Genomic DNA, 16,047 nt, shown 5'->3' on the forward strand with positions numbered 1-16,047 from the left:
ACAGGCACATAGAGGAGTCCAGCCCAGAAGTGCCAACGCAGCCCTGATTCTTGAGCAACCATGACTATTGTCATGCACCAGATAATGACGATTTTGGTAACACTGGATTGCACACACTGTGGTCCTATGAATTGTGATGGAGCTGAAAATTCCTCTCTGATGTTTTTGCTGTGCCTTTTCTATGTTTAGATACACGAATGCTATCACATGACAGTTGTCTATAGCATTCAGTACAGTTACCTGCTGTTCAGGCTTGCTGCCTAGAGGCAGCAGGCAATGTTATCTGGTCTAGGTGTCCTGCACCATCTAGACTGTGTCAGTCCACACTATGATGGTTACACAGTGACCAGTTTCTTAGAACATATCTCCATTATTAAGTGACATGGAACTGTACTCAGTTACCAAGTACAGGTACTGAGTGCTGATAGGTTGTTACTCAGTGATAGCTGACTGATATACTTTCCCAAGTAGGCAACAAGCCCAGGCTTAGCCCAGGACAGAGTTTTCAGTTCTTGTCCCATCATCGCCCTGCTTTCTGACTGATTCAGAACCCTGTCAGTTATCATGATGTGATTGTTCAATGAGGGAGAGACTGGAGCAGTGCTGTGTGTGGGTGGCCCTGGGCCTCCTCCTCCTAGGACCAGGAGTTTGTCAGGTGGAGAAAAAAAGGCAAAGGAGATGGAAAAGGCACAAGATTTCTGGGGACATGGGGACCATAGTAATTCCATGCAGGAGACATTGGGGTGTGATTATGAGAAAGCATGGAAATTGCTAGAACCTATCTGGCACAGAACACTTGCTTCCTAAATGGCTTGTCACTGCTGTGAGCACAAGGCTCCCTAAATGGTGGCTGCCAGGTCCAGAGGGGACAAAGAGTTTAGATTTGAGGCACAGGATGGTGAGGAGTTATAACAGTTGTAGGCAGGATGTGGGCTGGTCTGGCCAGCGCTTGGTGGCTGATAGGGCAAGTGTGGAGACAGGGAACCCCGGCAGGAGGTGTGGCACTCTTCCAGGTGACAGCCAAGTGCAGTTGGTTGAGAACAGGTGGGTGGACAGTGGTGGAATCTGTGGACACCCTGAGGAGGAAATTCCACAGTGCTGTGTCCTGCTAAGTGTGCCCAGTGAGGGGCAGGGAGTTCACGAAGACAGTCTGCATCTGCCTTGGGCAGTCTTTTTCTCCATCTTTAAATCTCTGTTTGTGGTGGTAGGCCCAGAAGCAAGGGTTGATTTGGGACACTGAGGATCACAACCCAATTCCTCCTTTCTGGGTGGTAGGACACAACTTCTCTGAGCTGGGTTGTCACCTGGATGTGGGAGCAAGTGGCTGAGAAAACAGATCCTGGGCTCACCTTGCAGTGTGCAGGTGATAGCTCCACTTTGAGTAGGAAAGCACTGTGCCTCAGCACTTTCTCCTTCCAGAGCTTGCTGAAGGGTTCCTTGGCAGCTGCCCATATATCTTCACCCTCCCGCCTCTTCATCCACCTACCCGCACCTGTCCATCTATCCACTTGTCCATCCATTCATCCATCCATCCATCATCCATCCACTCAGCCATCTACCCACAGGCCCTCTATCTATACTTCCTTCTTTCATTTGTGTGTCCATCCTATCTGCCCCTTCTATATCTCCTCCTCCCTTCCTTCCATCCCTCCAACTATTTCATCCCTCCTTCTATGTTCACTAATCCAGGCATCTTAGGAAAGACCTACACTGCACAATGGTTCAGAGCATCAGTTTATCCACTCGGCACCCTTGGGCAAGCCCAGTTGGTTCTCCCTGGAGCCCCTTGATGTGTGCGCGTGCACGCGCTCCTGTGTGTTTATGTGTGTGTGTTCTTCCTTTCCCACCTCCCTTTCCCTAAATTATTTTATGATGTGGTACACTGTGCTGGTGAAAGGTCATCCCCACGAGTTTGGGCCTGGTCTATTGTCTGCTGAGTGTGCTGTGCAACCTGGAGTAAAGCCCTGCCCTTCTCTGGGCTTGTTTCTCTGTCTTTAAGATAAGAGATTTGGTCCAAGTCATAGTCGGTAGGCTGGTGGCCCCAGGGCCAAGTTCAACTGTAGTCCTGCTTGTGTCACCCTGGAGGCATCTGTCAACATACTGAAAATGTTGGAGATTATTCTGAGAAAACCACAGGGTGCAGTCCTTGAAATCTCAGAGGATGTGGGCACAACGGTGACCTTGGGTCAAACAGCTGAATCCTAAACCTGTGTCCTCCGGACCCCAGCCTGTGTGCTTTTGACACTGTGGTCCTGGGCTTTCTGATTTGTGATTCTACCACTAAGTTTATCACTTTCTCACCCCAGGGTCATTGAAAAAACCACTTTAGGACTACAACAAGAGGAAGAGGAAAACCTTTACCCACAAAAGTATCAAATATTTTTTGTCATAAGTGTATTTGAAGAAGCCTATAATCATGAAGAATAATAGTCATAGTAATAATAATTAATACTAATAGCATTCACTTATTATTTTTCAAAGCCAAGTGGCGTGTAGTCATAATTGGAAAGATCCTCACCCATCCTTGAGTGGCAGGTATAATATTCTGATTTTATAGGGGAGGGGACTGAGATACAGCTCAGGGCACAGCTGGACCAGAAACCCAATAAGAGGGGAGCCCCTTAGGTTGCAACACCCCTCATGACAGGAGCCAGACGATAGGCATCCGCCCCAGCCCTGCTCCCACAGTCCTGCCCTCACTTGGGCCGTGAAGGAAAATGTGAGCAACTTTCCTGAGATCCCACTTATGTAGCTAATACTGAGCAGTCACCTGGTGGTTAGTCAGAACTTTACCCATTCTCAGGAGCCAATGAGGCCAGGAGAAGAGGCTTAGAAAATCCCCTGCTCATGGGAGGGACTGTGGGTTCTCCAAGGAAAAGAAAAGATATGACATGGGGATTTCAAGTTTTTTCCTTATCTACTCATTTACCCACCCATCTACCCACCCACTTATATACCCAACCACTATGCACACATTTACCTACTCACCTATCCAGCCACCTACCTGCATGCACCTACATACCCATCTATCCATCCGTCTGTCCACCTATCTGCCCATCCACCTATCCATCTGTCCATCCACGCATCCATCACAACCCACCTACTCATCAATCCATCTATCTGGACACTTATTTATTCATCCATCCAGTCATCTGTCTATCCATCCACATACATATCCATTTGTCCATCTATCCATACACATCCATTCATCTGTCCATCCATCCATTTCCCATCCATCCACATACATAGCCACCCATACACACATCCATCTATCCATTCACATATCCATCCATCCATCCATCCATCCATCCATCATTTCATCTGGTCCACTCATCCATACACTCATATAAAAGAAATATTAGGAAATATAGCCAGCCAGTCACTTTTATTTGCCAGTGACCCAGACTCAGTGCTGAGATAGGGGTTGAACATGGCCTAGATGTGCAGGGGCTCTTAGCACTCAAGGGTCACAGGGCCGTGTCTCAGATGTATCTGAATTTCACCAGTGGCTGTGGGAGAGAGTTCAGAGGTGCCATCTCTTGGTGGTTGACCACAATCACCAAAGTCCCCTGATGCCCAACTCATGTGCACTCATGGGAACACCACACCCCACCCCACCCCACCAGTGATGCTCCTGGGACCATCAAGTGCTCAGGCATGCACCTCCATGCACATGACCTGCTCTCCCTCACAGGGGCACTTGGAGACATACATAGACACGCATGCACACAGATATCGATCCAAACCCACACATAGGATGGCACATGCTGGCACCTGTGGCCTCCTGGAGGAGCTTTCCAGGTCAAGAGGCACTGAGTGTGTCCAGGCCAAAGCAGGGAGGCCTGTTCCTTGCCTCTCCCCACCAGTCCTCCCTGGAACAGGGCCGCAAGCCCCAGGCCACTGCACAACTTGTGACAACACCCCTGCCTGTTTTTCTCCCATCTAAGGACACAGGCAGTGGCGGGGCTGTTCTGGTGAGATGCAGGGGCCTCAAGCTGGCCTCTGCCTGGTAATGATGGTTGAGTCCCTGTGATGGTCACACAACATGGAGGGCATTGGTCCACTCAACTGAGTGGCTCACCCTAAGGTCCCCTTTGGTGACCTGCACAAAGCCTTTAGCTTCACAGGTGGAGGCAAGGATTGGGTTTCTTCCCAGTCCACATGGATGATGCCCCAGCCCCAGTGGGCATCCGGGGGCTGCTTTGTTCCCCTTGGCAAACAGAACTCCAGAACCCAGATGCATGAGGGTCCCTGTGGGACCTGCCCACAGGCCCTGGCTGTGCCCCGCCTAACCCCAGTGAGGACCAGTGTTAGGAAGACACACAGGCTGTGGGATGATACAGCAGACTCCATATAAATAAAATATTCTTATAAAAATAGTCTCTTACAAAATATTCTCTCTTATCCAGTGGTTTACTTTCCAAATGATGAAAACAGCTGGGAGTTTATTATTGTTCCTTTCTCTCTGTCTATTCCAAACTAGATCTTTTTTCTAATGGCAATGTTTGAACTTGGAAGGCAGAAGGTTGGGAAACGTATTCTGGGGAAAAAGTCTCCAAACTTGGATCAGCTTAAATTTCTGGATAAGTAGCAGCAAATAGCCAAAAAAAAAAAAAAAAAAAAAAAAAAAGTGGTGAGTGTGTGTGTGTGTGTGTGTGTGTGCATTTCTATGTGGGCATAAAGTATAAAGGATGTCTGCTTGTTGTACTTAAACCTCTAGTGCTCCAGAGGGAAGATACTTGCAAAAACAACTAGTAGAAACATCTGCATAAAGAATAATTATGTACAGTTCTACTTGGCTCCAGGTTCTAGCGACACAAATCATCCCGCCAGGAAAGCACAAGTCCACTTCGACTGCAGAAAACGGATCCCGACGAGGTGGAAGGATTCTTTTTAATTAAATAAATTAATATTATTTTTATCAGAATCAATTGTTAAATATTGCTATGATGAGGCCCGAGGGCCTGGAATTCCAGTGAAAGGCTTCCTTCCAGCCGGGCAGGGATGTGGGCAGTATCAGGGAGGAGGAGCAGCACTGGACATGGAACAGAACAAGCGAAGGCCCAAGGGCTTCTTCCCAGGGTCTTTGGGAAACCAAAAGCCAGAAACAGGGCCTCCTCAGCAGGAAAGACAAGCTCAGTGTTTCTGTGGCTCCCTGTGAAGAGCAAGGCAGTGATCTGGAAGGTGACGGCAGCATAGAGGCTGTCCGGTCCTCCTGCTCTGCCCTGCGGCACAGGAGCGGGCGTCAGCCTCACTTGCACGTGTACATCTCCGTGCGCTCGCTGCATGTGTTGCACTTGACATAGCAGCACCAGTGGAACTTGCAGTTGCACTGCCACACACGGGCATACTGGTGGGTGTTGTAGCCGCGGCCACAGCACATGAGGTCGCAGCCGCTGGCCTGGGGGGCCGTCTTGTTGCAGGCTCGGCCCTGTGTGCCCACACTACCTGTCACTGGGTCCTCCTCACAGTAGTTGGGTGACTTCTCGATGTACACCAGGTCCGTGTCCATGGGCTTGCGGTAGGACAGGGGCTTCTTGATCTTCAGGAAGGTGGGTCGCTTGTTGCGGCTGGCGCGCACGGGCTCCACGTGGACGGCCTCGTTGTACTTGTCCTTGAGCACGTAGCCCAGCTCCCGGAACTGTGGCAGCGTGGTCCAACATGTCTTGGTGGTGCACGAGCCTGACACACCGTGGCACTTACATTCCAGCTTCATATTCTCCTCCAGGATCTGTAGGTTGGGTGGGGGAGCACAGAGACATCATTGCATGCACCCAGCTGTGCAGCCCAGCCGACTCACCCACCCCTCTGATGGATGCATCCTCAATCACTCTTTGGGAGACTTGGACCTGGATGCCAAACTCTTCCCCCCAGCCTTGGTGCTAGGTCTGGGCCTAGAACTCATTTATCCTGTCTGCCTTTCAGCACAACTCTTGGCTTGCATACACCTAAGATCTATATTTTGGGGAGGGGTAATGGGGATTGAACCCAGAGCCTTTGCACCAAGCTACATCCTTAGCTTTTTAATTTATTTTTAAAATTTTGAGGTAGTGTCTTATTGAGTTGCCAAGTTTCCCAGCCTGTCCTTGAACGTTTGATCTTCCTGCATCAGCCTCCCAGAACATGAGGACTGAATACCACACTCAGCTCTAAAATTGATTTTGAACCAATATTTTCAAAATATTAGAGAGAGTTCACTTTAAAAGACAGACTTTCAGGTTTTCTTGGATATCTGACAACACCAAGGTGATAATCAAAGTATTTCATATCTGATGCAATGAGGCACTGATCTATGGCATGGAGCTGTCCTGAAGCCAGTATGACTGTGCTTCTGTGTCCAGCATGTGTGCTCTGCTGGAGGGTGCAGGAGTACAGTGCAGATGTGATACACATGGCCATGATTGCATTCCTTGGGCATGGACCCCAGAGACTCATTTTATGCACATAAGAAACAGGCTCAAGAGGGTCACAGGCACCATGTTACTAATAGCTCAGACCTGGGCACTGTCCATGTGTTGGTCCAGTGCAGGAAGAATGAATGGAGGTACCTGCATTCCAGGGGACATGGTGGGAGCAGTGACAATGAATGTGAACCGTGCGGATAGGAACCAGCTTGAGAGATATGCAGGTGTGGTGGCACATGTGCCTGTAATTCCAACACTCCGGGAGGCTGAGGCAGGAGAATCACAAGTTTAAGGTCACCCTGGGCAACTTAATGAGACCCTTAATGACTTAGTAGGACCCTGTCTCAAAATAAAGAAGGGCAAGGGTTATAACTCAGGGTAAAGGTTCGTGGTTCAATATTCAGTACAAAAAAGGAAAAGAAAGAAAGGAAGAAAAGTAAAGAAGGAAAGATTGCAAGGAGAGAAAGAACCTAATCATAAAAGACTTCCATAGAATAGTTTCACTGAATCAAGTTCAAAGGCAGGCAAAACTGGACTGGACTATTTAGGAGCCAATTCAGGGCGGTGGAGGGTGGGCAGGAGGAGACTGTGATTACTGAAAAGAAACGAGGCTGACAGGTATCAGAGGGGAGGGGCTGTGGTTGACCAGGGTCACCCAGGGGTCTCCTGGTGTGGGAGAAATGCACCGTTCCTTGATGTGGGTGCTGGTTCCATGGTCTGTGCTTTGCGGTTATTCTTTTAAGCAAACGTGGATGCTTTTTGTGCTTTTTTGTACCAAAGTGGCGGCTCACAGTGCATAAAAATGTGACGTGTGACTGTGGTCCATGAGCACATGAAGAGATGTTCAGCCTCTTAGTCACAGGAAGGTGCAAATCTAAATCCCAGTGAGCTTCTTCACACTTGTGAGGATGGTAGAAATATGACAGACAGCAACCAGGGCTGGAGACACCTAGAGATGAGCACCCTTAGGCTATGCTGATGGGAAGGGGACCTGTGCCCTCACCATGCAAAATAGTTTGGTGATTCCTCAAAATGTGATCCAGAGAGTTAACCCGTGACTTGACAGTTCCTCTTCTGGATATGTTCCCAGGTTAAATGAAAACATACGTTCACCTGCTTGTGCATGTTCATGGCAACATTGTTCATAATAGCTAAGAAGTGGTTTGTGGGTGGACCCCACAAATGTCTGCCAGCTGATGAGTGGACAAACAAAATGAAGAATGAAATTTTCATAAAACTTATTGTGACCTAGTACCAGTAAGAATGGGTTTTATCAAAAAGACTAAAGTTGATGAATGCTGTTAGGGGACTGAGAGGAGGGCACACTAGTACCTGGTTGGTGGGGATGTAGATGGGAGCCATTACAGAAGTTCCTCAGAATAGTCAAATGACTGCTGCCAGAGGAGGTGGAAATTGTGTAGGAGAGACGGCTGTACCCCTGTTTTTGCAGCACTGTTCCCAACAGCCCACAAACGGAAGCCATCTAGCGCCCATCGGCTGAGAAAAATGTTAAAGACAATGTGATCCCTATACGTTGCAGTATCTACTGAGCCTTGGAAGGAATGAAATGCTGCCATTTGCAGTGCCTATGGAAGTGGAGACTATTATGTGAAGTCAAATATGCCAAGAACAGGAAGACAGAGGGAATGCAGGAGGGCTGCTGGGGAAGCCAAAGCAGCCGTCTCTTGAAAGTCAAGAGCAGAATAGTGATCACCGAGGTGGGGAGTGCAGGGGAGGAAGGGATGGGTACTAAGCTGTGGTGGATATGAAGTTACGGTCAGGTAGGGAAGCAAGTTCTTGTATAGGAGGGAGACTAAGATTAATGTGCCATGTCTTTCTATGAGCCGGAGGGATTTTAAATATTTTCACCAAAAACGCTAACACGTTGCATTGCATGATACTGAATTATACCTCAATGAAGTTTTATTTAAAAAGCCAGTGGGAACCCCAGAAGGTTCAAGTGAGAAAGCAGTATGAATGCAGTATGGACTTGCGAGTCTGAGCTCCCAAATGTCATGGCTGCCAAGAGCCAGGGGACTGACCCCAGTACCAAAGCCTGGGCTGGCATGGCTGCCGCTTCTGCCCCCTGCACTGTCCCACTCTGTGAGGTCTCCCTCTTCCTCTGGTGCTGATCGCCTGAGGCCGCAGTGATATTGAATGGGCCTTAATCAGGTGACATTCAGCCTAACCCTGCTAACACTGCATTTTGAGAGCCTCATTGATCACATTATATCCACACTAAGCCGGTCCTAATCAGGGCTGCCCCAGCCAGTGCTAGTCATCCAGCAGGCACCCAGCTTTCTCCCCGAGCCCAGGGACAGCAGCAGAAGGGGTGTGTACAGGACAAAGTAGAGATATCTGTGTTCCAGCTCCTACCCTTTGAGGCCTGACAGAGTGCCCTCCTCCCTGGAGAGCCAGAACCCTGTGTTTTGCAGGGCCTGGCACCCAGAAGAGTGCATGCAGACTGCTCCACAGCCAGCTCCATCTGGTTCAAGCAATCACCTGTTAAATGTTCAAGCTCTGGAAGCCCTGTTAGACTGGCCAGGCTTCAGGCCTACATTGCTGTGGTGGGGGGAGTAACATTTGGGTACAACTGGGAAGCTGTTGTACCCAGAGCTGTTCCCAGAGCTGGGGAAGGGTGATGGCACTTTATGTTGGTGGTTATATTTCTGGGTCCCAGATTAAAGACCAGCTGAATAGGGATGCTGGGCTCTGTCATTTCCATTCCACAGGTCAGAGCACAGATCAGGAGATGACACAAGGCATGTCTCTTGAGGGTATGTGCCTGGTAGAAGGTGCTGGAGGGAGGCTGGAGGGCAGGAAGAGGGTATAGGTGTTACTGTGCCTGCTGCATCCTGCAGGGCCCCATAAGATGACTGTATCACTTGGCAAAGGTCACAAGTCCTCCCTGGACTCCAAGCCCAAGGAGTGACAGTATCCAGCATATCACTGCTAACTACAGGCACAGCACCAGCCCTTATGGCTCCAGTAACTTGGACCTGTTTGATTCCCAAGCCTATTATTAGCTTTGTTACAACACAATTCGCACGCCATATGGTTTACCCATTTAAGTACACAATTTAGTAGTTTTTCCTGTATTCCCAGAGTCTAACCATACAGCATTTTCATCACTCTCAAAGAAACTCCCTACTCATTAGCAGTTACTCCCCATCTCCCCCCTTCCCAGCCCTAGGCAGCACCTAGGCTACCAGCCTGTCCTAGATGATCATTTAAAAGAAGTCACATAGTATGTGACCAGTTTTCCAGCTCCCTCCACGTGGCAGCATTTGTTAGATTCCCCTCCCTTCTCATGGATGAATAGTACTCTGTGGTGGGAGAGGCTGCACCTCACCTAACCATCACCTGGCTGTCAGTCTCTTAGACCCTCTTTCCTTTCCCAAACTGAATATGCCACGACAGAGCCATCCCCAGCCCCAGGCCATGCTTCTCTCAGTACAGCCAGACTCTCCCTCCAGTGCCTGTGGCTCTGCACCTGCCAGGCCTTATCAGGAGACTGATCTTTATCACCCTGCACCCAGTTCCTGCAGATTCTGCACCCTGCTACTGCCCTGTACCCTGCGGGGAAGCTCACCCTGTATGCAGCCTTAAGGAGCCTCACAGAGCATATCTGTGATATCAAAAGGCTGGAAGAATTTAAAGATCCACCACCAGGAACTGGGTCTATCAATGCTGGCGGATCTGCCCCTGGAATGGCCTGAAGCCCTGAGCCTCGGGGAATTGGGGAGGCTGAGCATTAACTGGGAGAATGGACAGGCAAGAGATGGTGTTAGGGGAACAGAACCAGGTTTGCAGAGTCTGCAGTTTATTATTGAATGTGCAAGGAAGAAAAGGTCTGCTGTAACCCCAGCATTCTGGAAGGCTGAAAGTTCGAACCCAGCCTGAGTGATTTAGTGACTTAGTGAGCTTTTGTCTCAAAGTAAAAGAATAATACAAATGTCTGACAATGTAGCACAGTGAGAAGGCTCTGGAGTCAATCCCCAGTGCCACAAAAACAACACAAACGAAACAAAAAAATGAAATAAAAAAGGCCTGCACATATACATTACTAAGAGGGGCTTTGGGAAAGGCTTGGGGCTTTCTGTTCAGAAACCCAGGGCCTCAAGCCAGATAAGCACAAGCCACACCCCTGTAATGGAGATTGCTGTAATGGAGATTGAACCCAGGGTTTTATGCATGCTAGACAAGTGCTCTACCACTGAACTGCATCCTCAGCCCTTTTAAAAATTTGTATTTTGAGACATTTTAAGTTGCCCAAGCTGGCCTCAAACCTGTGATCCTCCTGCCTTGGCCTCTGAATTGCTGGACTTGAACCACCATGCCTAGCTATCCCTGTACCTTTTATTTATTTATTTATTTATTTATTTATTATTTACTTATTTATTTATTTTTAGTTTTTTTTTGGGGGGGTACTGGGGATCAAACTCATGACCTCATGCTTGCCGGGCAAGTGCTTATGCCGCTGAGCTAAATCCCTGGGCTGGCCCTGCACCTTTTAAATACTCTACAGAATAAAAATTCAGTTCCTTCCAAAGCCTGTGATAGTCAGGGTGCATAGTGACTTCTGTTTCTGTTTCAAGCTGCCCTGGGCTACTTGAATAGGGAACTGTGATAACTGGATCCTTTGTCAGTACCCCTCAGGGGTCCTAGATATTTGTACCCTGCTCATCCTTCCAGGAAGGACTTGTCGAACAGGTCCAGGTAGAGATGTGTTGCTAAATTAGCTTTCAACAAACTCAAATCTAGACTAAACCCCTTTCTTGTCCCATTTCTGTAGGATCCCTTCAATGATTCACCAATGGCTCATTTGCAGCAATGAGCAGTTGAACTATGGCTCTGCAAGTCTTAGAGTATTTGGTCTTGGGAACGTACATCACTGGCTGGAGTGGAATGGAACACGGGGTGTCCAGATTCGGGGCCCTCAGGTCTGCCAGGCAGCAGGAGCAGCAGCTTTGCAAGAAGCCTGTTTTGAACCCTGAAAAGACACCACGAGGCATGTAGCCAGGAATAGGGACATTTTGGGGCAAAGAGGTTTTTGGGTGCTGCTGAAACCTGGCTCCAGGCACCTGGTGCACCTGCAGGGGACCATGTGAGCCAAGCTCCTGGAGGAATTCAATCTGTCCCACTAAAAGCTATAGGTGGGGGCTGAAGGCAGCTAGCAGAGGGGCTAGCATCTTCAATTTGTGATAGTTACAAAAAAAATTGATTGCAGAAGCCTAAGATAGGAGACACTGGGAAAGACAGAAAGCTTTAGATTGACCACTAATGAGCTGAAAGATTACTAAAAAGCCAGCAGTCTGGGGCCATATTAACTGAAGTCTAATGCATGCAACAAGGGAGAAGTCAGTCTTCCCTGGTGATTTTTAGAGCTGTTATAAACCCTAGCAGATGAACAGAAACAAAGCACATGTAGGGCAAGAGTCTGGAGATCTCATGAGGAATGAGGTGGAGCTGTTCACCCTGGAGAAGGCAGTTTCTGGGGATCCAGTTGTATGGGTGTGTCCTGAGGCAGGGTGAGCATGATGAGGACCAGAGCTTGGACAGCAGGACACAGGTGAAATTTTAAAAGGGCACAGCCTTGTTCAGGGAGGTGCCAGCTTTCCGCTGGGTTCCCCAGGACTGGAGCGGGTAGCCAGGGAGGTGGCGAGCTCCTGGTTCCAGAAGTATGTGTAAGCAGCTGCTCTGGTCTGGGAGGGGATTCCTGTGCCCAGTGGGGTGGGGCTGCACTGAGCTCCTTCTGTCCCCCAGCGGTGCTCCAGACCTGTCTGGAGCAGCAGGAAGGAGTTTCTGCACCACTGGAGGGAAAGGAATCAATCTTTCTGACAGGTCCCCCAGGAAGTGCCAACAATGAACCTACCAGGTGCTGCCCAAGGCCCAGAACTGCTCAGGGTGGGGCGCTCCCGCTGAGAGAGGCCTGGGGAGAAACTTGCTTCTGGAAAATTCCCTGATTCAGGATGCCAAGGAGATGCTATCAAAGTCTGTCTCAGGGCTTCCTGGGGGACAGAGTGACTTCCTGGAGGAAGAAAGTGGTCTCAAGGGGAGGGAGCTAGGCAAGGGGACCCTGAGTCTTGCTCAGTTTGGGCCATGGGGTGCTCCAGGGAGCAGAGTATCCTGCTTCTTCCACAGCATTCTCAGGGACCTTGACCATGGCTGCTTCCCACAGCTTCCAGCATGGGGTCCCCCAGACTGTTTGGCCTTCATCCTCTGGGCTGGGTCACTGTACACTGTCCCCTTGCCCTTCTGTGCCTATCTGACATGATTCCAAATGGGGTTCTCCAGCACCTGCTGCTTCCCCTGTGCCACATTTTTGGCAGGCCTGGTACATCCCATGTGCTCAGAAAATACTGGTGTCCTGGTGAGGCTTTCCCAGCCACCCATGCTGGAGTAGCCACACTGATCACCAGTTCCCAGCAGTCACCATCCCTACTGGTCTCTGTTCTTAATCCCCATGGTCATCGGTAAGCACAGGCTGTGCACCCAGAGAAAGTTCTGAGGCTTCGGTGTGCAACTGAGACAACAGCTCTTGGTTATTTCTCAACCAGATGTGAACCAGAGGAGGCAGAGGGCAGAACCAGTGGTAAGCAGACCCCTTCTAACCATGTGAACTCAGTATGTGCCCACAAAGGCAGCAGAGCTAAATGGGTCCAGGGCAAGGGACATGTGCAACTGCTTCCAGGAATGGCATCTGCATCCTGATCAAGCTGAACCTGAATTCACCACCCCAGGCACTTTTGGTGCCACTAATGAATGAATTCTCGAGCAAAAGCCTTTCATCTGTGTGGTGGGGATGTCCTTTGTAGAGCCAATAGCCAGGCCCTACAGGATGGGTGTTAGGTCACATGTGACAAGCAGGGAGGGGCTCAGTGGGCGCTCAGGGCTGTGTGGCTATGGATGAGCCTCTCTGCATCCCTGGACTTCAGGTTTCCTCCTCCATACAATGAACCAGTTAGAGGGAGACGTGGGGGAGCAGGGGCAGGGACAGTGGAAACAGAGGGCAGGGAGGAGGGGAGGAGCGGCTTGATTGGAGTCTGCCATGTTCATGGGATTCCCTGGGGTCAGCCCAGTGCTGCTGGTGCAGGGGCTGCAGAAACCCCAGGAAATGACTCTGTCCCCCAGCCCTCCTGCTCCTCCTGTGTCCTCCTCCTCCTCCTCCCTGTTTCTCCCCCTCCGCCCCGTCCTGCTGTCCATCCATCATGAGCCCGAAAGCTGCGATTCACTCAGCTGCAGCTGTATTCCTCTGGGCGACTTGGATGAAAAAGGGGGAGAAACAGTCCCCCCCCCCCCCATACACATTTGGAGTATTTTCTTTCTGGTCACATTCTTTAAGTCCCGCTGGACGCACAACTTCGGCAGAGTATTCTTGTCTGACTCAGGTGGGGCGCATTCCGCAGTGGCAGAACAGGGCAGCCACATGGGGAGGGCAGGCAGAGGCTGGCCGGGCCTCCGAGGAAGGCTCAGCCCAAACCCAGAGCCGCCTCCTGTCCCACTGTGGCATGCTGGAGGCTTGGGCCCTATCTGGCTCCCTGTCTTCCCTGGCTCTTGCCCTCCCAGAACCAGCCTGTGCCCAATGGAAGTCTCCTCAGAAGCTGGGTCTCGTGCACAGGGAGCCCCATGAACCCAGACCTGCTTGTTCCGAGGTTCCCAGCACAGGTGTCTGCTCATGCTCCTCACGCAGTCATGCACACCCACACACTCCTGTGCTCTCGGCCTGCACACATGGCTCACACTCATCATTCCTCTCCTCCTTCATCTTCCCGCCACAAAGTAATTCAGCCCTTGCCTGAGTGGGCAGCCAGCATCTCACACCCTGGAGTAGGAAATGGCCACCACCCACCCATCATGCAGGCACAGACCTGACGCCAGCCTCAGCCTCCCTCCTGCAGCCTCATTGGAAAATGGGTTGGTTGCTGAGGTTTTAAAGACAAGATCTCACTATAAAGCCCAGGCTGGCCTCAACCAGAGATCCTCCTGCCTCAACCTCCTCAGTGCAGGGATTACAGGCATGCACCATGGTGCTTGACTCCTCATTTTTTTTAGCCTTTGCTCTGTTGTCTTCTTTCTTGTCCCTTTGCCATGAAGCAACCACTTCCTGACAGAGTCACATCTCTGTGCGGTTTAGGGTGTCTCCCAGTGGCCAGGTCCTGGTCTGCCTGTCCTCTGCTACATTCCTGGTATCCAGATAGACATCAGTAACACAGGGACCCTACTGGTGTGAGGCCGTGTTGCTTGGGCTGAGTAGAGGAGGCTGAGAGCCACTAGAGAGAGGAGAGAAAGGGCCAGACAGCGGGGACCATGCCTGCTGTGGAGGCTGCAGAGAGCCATCTACAAACAGATGGAGAAGTGGCCAGGCTAGAGGATGGCAGAGGGTACTTGGGCAGAGGGTATCTGTCAGGTGGCATGAGAGAAGCCCTGTATGGTGGCTGTGCTGAGATAGGACAGACACTTCAGCAGACATAGAAAGATAAAAGCAAGGAACAGCAGAGACACACAGGAAGCCAGGGGAGCCCTGGCTGCCAGAGAAGCCCCCAAGCCCAGCTGGGTGATGCAGGCCTTAGTAAGCCTCCAGAGACATAGGCCCAGAGCCCCTCAGGGCCCCCATGGGCCACTCAGCCAAACAGGAGGAAAGCTTGGTTTGGGCTCCTAGTGTCAGAGGGCTTGGTCCATAGTGTCCTGACCCTACTGCTTTGGGGCTGTGGCAGCATGGGACACTGTGGCAGGAGCATGTGGTGGACGGGGGAGTGGAGCAGCTCACTTCATGGTGGCCAGGAAGCAGAGCATGAGGAGAGGACACATCTTTGAGGACACACCTCCAGGGACCTGCCTTCCTCCACGAGGCCCCACATCTAAGGGCTTCTCCAGGGATGTCTCTGAAGACATCACAGTACAGAAGGTGCCATCCCAAAGGCCACTATGGTGTCATCCCACTTACACAAAATATCTAGCATGGGCAAAGCCACACAGACAGGAAGTAGATGAGTACTTGTCAAGAAACTGGGGGAAAGGGAGCACAAAGTGGCTGTTAAGTGTTAGTTACAGAGTATCTCTTGGGTGCAAAAACTTTTAAAACTGTGGTGATGGGTGCATGTTCCTGTGATACCCTAAAATCCAGTGAACTTTATATTTTGTATAGGTGGGTTGAGCCTGATGCAGTGGGACATGCCTATAATCTCAGCTCTCAGGAAACCGAGCAACTCAGTGAGAGCATTTCTAAATGAGAGAGAGAGAGAGAGAGAGAGAGAGAGAGAGAGAGAGAGAGAGAGAGAGAGAGAGAGAGACCTTAGGTCCATTCTGGTGCTTTTAGGATTTGTCACCTGCCTTGTCCCACCTAAGGGTATGGTATCATGGGTCTGGGGTGTGGCCAGTCCTGGTGGAGGTCAAAACTCCCCAGGAGTTCTACTTTGAGGCCTAGGACACAAAACCCTGGCCTGTGCTTCTCGAGCCATCCCCAGGAACAGACCCACTGCCAGAGACTGTGCCAGGCACCCTGATGAGGTAAGGTGATCATACAGGGAGTCTGTCCCCAAAAGTGTAGCTGGGGAGACAGCCTCTCACATGAAAGTCTTCCCACAGGAGCACTGGCCACTGCAGGGACCTCTCTGCATGCTGGCATGATGATGGCCAAGTG

General features: G+C 50.4%; 1 protein-coding gene across 3 annotated transcripts in view; it reads right to left on the reverse strand.

Annotated features, from left to right (window-relative positions):
• Positions 1-3,368: 3,368 nt before the first annotated feature.
• The window catches only part of Wnt7a (Wnt family member 7A), a 42,472-nt gene continuing 29,793 nt past the window's right edge, over positions 3,369-16,047 (reverse strand). For 2 of the 3 annotated variants that reach the window (XM_003463877.5, XM_063237959.1), the window contains exon 4: positions 3,369-5,731. In XM_003463877.5, the coding sequence (XP_003463925.1) occupies positions 5,252-5,731 (480 nt within the window). In that variant the 3' untranslated portion in view covers positions 3,369-5,251. The remainder of the gene's footprint in view (positions 5,732-16,047) is intronic. The other variant, XM_063237960.1, reaches the window with a different exon arrangement.

The sequence above is a fragment of the Cavia porcellus genome, unplaced genomic scaffold, assembly GCF_034190915.1.
Source record: "Cavia porcellus strain 051 isolate PalLab524CR breed Dunkin Hartley unplaced genomic scaffold, mCavPor4.1 scaffold_27, whole genome shotgun sequence".
Taxonomy (NCBI): Eukaryota; Metazoa; Chordata; class Mammalia; order Rodentia; family Caviidae; genus Cavia; species Cavia porcellus.